This window comes from Cryptomeria japonica, chromosome 7 (assembly GCF_030272615.1).
Source record: "Cryptomeria japonica chromosome 7, Sugi_1.0, whole genome shotgun sequence".
NCBI lineage: Eukaryota > Viridiplantae > Streptophyta > Pinopsida > Cupressales > Cupressaceae > Cryptomeria > Cryptomeria japonica.
This window is the reverse complement of record NC_081411.1, coordinates 399,082,247-399,087,152: the sequence shown is the minus strand read 5'-3', so window position 1 is coordinate 399,087,152 and position 4,906 is coordinate 399,082,247. Positions and strand designations below refer to the sequence as shown.

Sequence of the window (4,906 nt, the reverse complement as noted above, 5' to 3'; positions counted from 1 at the left end):
AATGGTTAACTTGCGAAACTGAGATAAAATTTAAATCATTTGAAATTTCCACATGATTTTGAAAGGCACAAAGTTAAGGTACTATGTTCTTCTCGCATTCATCAAACCTAGGTTTTTAATTTGACAATCAAATCTATATGTCAAACAATTTTCAAGTATTAAGTTAATACATTATTTTAAAACCATGTGTGTGAGTGAAAGAGAAAGGGGACATGGAGAGCGAAAGGGAGAGGGTTGAAAACAAAAAGATATGGAAAGAGAATTTTGATAGTTTACACAAAATCCCCCTTTCAAATAAATAGAATCTCTCTAGATTTTTTACTATATTTAAAAAAAAAAAATCTAATCAAAACATATAACCAACATAAATTTAAAGCTGATAAAGACATTTCATCAAAATATGCACAACTAAATGGAGAACAGCATTGGTATGCAAATGGACATAACAATATATAAAATACACTTTTCTTTCAATTCCGTTAACTTATTGGTTTATACCCAACATTAACATAAATTTCTAATTCCTAGGGCCGTAAGGTTGGGCCACTGGTTCTGTTGTACTTTATGTCGTAATACGTATAATGCGTTACGCATTTAGGCATGATAATAGCGAGAGCACGGAGACAGTTTAATGTACTTCATAACAGAGAACCAGAAAAGAAAACAAAGACATAATGAATGGTGGTCATATTACAAACACAATGTTAACGTTGTTGCTCACTTATCGATGCACATTGTGTGGTCATCCGTGACCACAGCAGCACTAAAAATATATATATTATATATATATTTCTATTAATGTATAAGACGAAGGATACGTCAAAAAGGAAAACGGGCTGGTGAGGTCAAAATCAAGGGAACAAGTGATCCGTCCACAGATTACTGATAATAATGATGGCTACTTACTTCTGCTACTGGGCTACCTCCTACCTAGTGGAGACCTCAGCATGCTAAAGCCAATAAAGGAAAACAGTTTGCCTGGACATTGATTGACACGCGTGCTCCATGATTGGGAGTCAAAAACAATTATAAAATCAATAATGCCCCCACCACGCCTATAGTTTGGTTCATCTTGATGATTTTAATTGATTTATGAGTTTGTTTTGTTTAGATAGTTTATGTTTTTGATTGAGATTTGAGAATCGAGGGATCTATTTTATCAAAAACATTTTAGATATGATGTGATATTTGAGAATTGAGGGATATCCATTCTATCAAAATCGTCTTAGACATGATTCAACATTTAGAAATTGAGAATATGGGGATACCCATAGCATGAAAATCACCTTAAATATAGTCTTATTTTTTAGAATTTAGATCTCAAGAATACCCATTTCACCAGAATCATCTTATATATATGATCCGACTTTTGAGAATTGAAAATTGTGGGACACCCATTCCAACATAATCATTTTAGAAATGCTCTGACTTTTGAACATTGAGAACTAAAGGATACTCATTCCATCAAAATCATCTTAGACATGATCTGACTTAGTAGACATCAAGTTTCCACAATCCATGAGAATTGATCTATAGTTTTTTCTGGATCAGATTGTGTAAGAATTGATCTAACTTTTAAGAATTGGGAACTTAGGGATATCTATTCCACCAATATCGCCTTAAACATGATCTGACTTTTAAAAATTGAGACCTAGGAGATACCCATTCTACCAAAATGTATCTCCTTAGGCATGATTCAACTTTTGAGAATTGAGAACTAAGGGATACCCGTTCCACCAAACTCATCTTGGACATGATCTTACTTCCAACCTCATTCATTATACCATACCTTATTTTGTAAAATCTAATATTGAATAAAACCTTAAGGGATATCCATTTTGCAAAACTCACCTTAAACATGATCCAACTTTTGAGAATTGAGAATCAAGGGATACCCATTCTACAAAAAACCTGATCCCACTTTTAGACACTAAGAACTGAGGGATACACATTCCACCAAAATCACCTTAAACATGATCCAACTTTTAGAGATTGAGAATTGAAATATATCCATTCCTCCAAAATCACATTGAACATGATCTAACTTATAAATTGATAACTAAGAGATACCCTGATCTTACTTAGATACAACCTCATTAGGCCCTACCATACTTTATTTTGTAAAATCTATATTGAATCAAACTTCGAAATACATCCTTACGGCCATTACAGGCTCTGCAGTGGTGCCCACTGCCCAATATAAGGGTAAAAAAATCGAGACAGCATGGACCGATGGAGTACGGTGAAGAAATTGAGGGGGACACGGCTGATTTTAGGTGTGGAAACTGGGGCGGGTGTGGGAAAGTGGTAAGTTTAGAAAAGAACGGGTTGCCCGTGCAATCAGAGAGAGGAGTGTGGAGACTGGAGTGGAGTCTGAGAGTCTCTGGAGATACGGGCACAATATGATATTTTAATGACGCTTCCTTCTCGATTCACTCAATATAATGCACCCACTTGTGTGATAGTTTACACAGCGCTCAAATAAAGGTTCATATTTTGAGCACTGTCCCCGAGGGTTAGTTTACTAGGACTCTGAGGATTGTCTTGTCTCTCTAGGCTGTAGGAATCAAAAACCCACTCGAAATACTGCACCAGAGAGGAAGAAAGATGGAGAAGCTCTGTAGTCTCATAATTTTCCCCTTTGTTCTGTTCTGTGTTCTCGGACCCATTTCAGGGGAAATACGAACTGGGTATCATAATCTGAATGTTGCAGCTCGGCTGAGAGCCCTGAGCTCTAAGCCTGCGGAGCTGCAAGACGAGAATCGTGGCAGAAATCCCTGGACTCTGCAAGTTTTACACAGAGAGCATCTCATTCCGGGAAACTCGACCTTCGAGGAGCGCTTCAGGGCAAGACTGGAAAGGGAATCCGGGCGGGTGGAGGCCCTGAACCGGCGGGTCGAGAACAAACTGAGCCAAGATCTAGTGGGGGGCATGAAAAAGGTCGATGATTTTGGCAGCGAGGTGATGTCCGGCATGATAGAAGGCAGCGGGGAGTACTTTACCCGCATAGGCGTGGGGACTCCGGCCAGGGAGCAATACATGGTGTTGGACACGGGCAGCGATGTAGTCTGGGTGCAGTGCCAACCGTGCAACGATTGCTACGACCAGGCCGACCCGGTCTTCGACCCGTCCTACTCGGCCTCCTTCACCTCCGTCTCCTGCACTTCCGCAGTCTGCAGCGAGCTCGAGATCTCCGACTGTAACAGCCGCGGGTGCGCATATCAGGTAGCGTATGGAGACGGCTCGTATTCCGTCGGGAGCTTCGCGACCGAGACGCTAACATTCGGTCGAACGACGGTGCAGAACGTCGGTATCGGGTGCGGGCATGACAACCAGGGACTGTTCGTTGGGGCCGGCGGGTTGCTCGGTTTGGGGGCCGGTCGGCTGTCTTTTCCGACCCAACTGGGGAGTTATGGGAAGGTTTTTTCATACTGTCTTGTCGACCGGGACTCAGAGTCCACTGGGTATCTGGATTTTGGACCAGAGGCCCAGGCCCGAGCCGGGTCCGGGTCAGTTTTTACTCCATTTTTCCGAAATCCACGCCTGAGTACTTTTTATTATGTTCCTCTGACGCACATTAGTGTCGGCGGGTTAATGGTGTCGCTTCCACAGAAGGTTTTTCAGTTCGACGAGACTGGTCGGGGAGGTGTGATTGTGGATTCGGGCACGGCCGTCACGCGGCTGCAGAGCGACGCTTATATTGCCATGCGTGATGCTTTTGTTGTGGGTATGAGTCATCTACCTCGGGCCGAAGGAATGTCTATTTTCGACACTTGTTATGATCTGTCCGGGCAGGAAACTGTTAGTGTTCCTGCAATTGGTTTTCATTTCATCAATGGCGCTTCTTTGAGTCTCCCGGCCCGGAACTGTTTGATTCCTGTGGATTCCATGGGGACTTTTTGCCTGGCTTTTGCACCCACCTCGGGTAGCTTGTCGATCATCGGGAATATTCAGCAGCAAGGCGTTCGGGTCTCTTTCGATTCTGTCAACTCTCTTGTTGGCTTCGCTCTCAATCAGTGCTAAAAGAATGAATGGCGTGTGGGAAAGGAGGTGAAAAGGACCGGATTAGGGATATACTTTATTACGGCTCACGTAACATGTATTTTATTTTAGAATATGTGTCGTTAAAAGAGTTTCAGTCCGTCATAGTAGGTATGAAGGAAGAAGGGAGAAAATGATTGTGGTTTACAGTGCAGAGGGAATATTCAGAAAACTTGGTCATGTCTGGTGTAGAGTGTGAGTGAATCATTGCGATTCCTTTCAGTTTTAACAATATCTTGCTTTTACATTTACCTTTGTAATCTCTGTTGTACAATGAGGTGGCCCATTGGGTTCAGGCCTTGAGGACTTAATTTGACTGTCACTTATTAATTTAAAGTCGTTTTTTAAATGTTATGATGTATTCAATAATTAAATATTTGATCTTTCATACTAACTTCTTGATCAAGATTCATGATAGAAGAGTCGATTTTGATAAGAATTTGAAAATGGTGAAAGATTCGACTCTCAATCTTTTGGATTGTTGATGATAGAAGAGTCGATTTTTATAAGATTCGACTTAATTAGAAAAATGTCAAAAGATTTGATCTTTCATACTAACTTCTTGATCAAGATTCATGATAGAAGAGTCTATTTTGATAAGAATTTGAAAATGGTGAAAGATTCGACTCTCGATCTTTTGGCTTGTTGATTTTGTGGGCGGTATTAAAATTCTTTTATTCATTCATTGTTAAAAGCAACAAGTTTCCACACTACATAATAACTACTTTATCATAGATTTTTGGATTCGACTATGTATAATTTTTTAACATCATTGAATCAAATTTTAGGATAATAAACTTTTTTTAACATTCTACAATTAGATTTTCTTTTATAATCTCTTTGGGGTTGTTGATTGTACAATGAG

General features: G+C 40.2%; 1 protein-coding gene across 1 annotated transcript; it reads left to right on the top strand.

The window, feature by feature from the left end:
* The first annotated feature begins 2,331 nt into the window (after positions 1–2,331).
* LOC131062307 (protein ASPARTIC PROTEASE IN GUARD CELL 2) lies at positions 2,332–4,377 on the top strand. The gene has a single exon (XM_057995935.2). The coding sequence runs from the start codon at positions 2,608–2,610 to the stop codon at positions 4,021–4,023; it is 1,416 nt and encodes a 471-aa protein (XP_057851918.2). The 5' UTR covers positions 2,332–2,607; the 3' UTR covers positions 4,024–4,377.
* Positions 4,378–4,906: the final 529 nt, after the last annotated feature.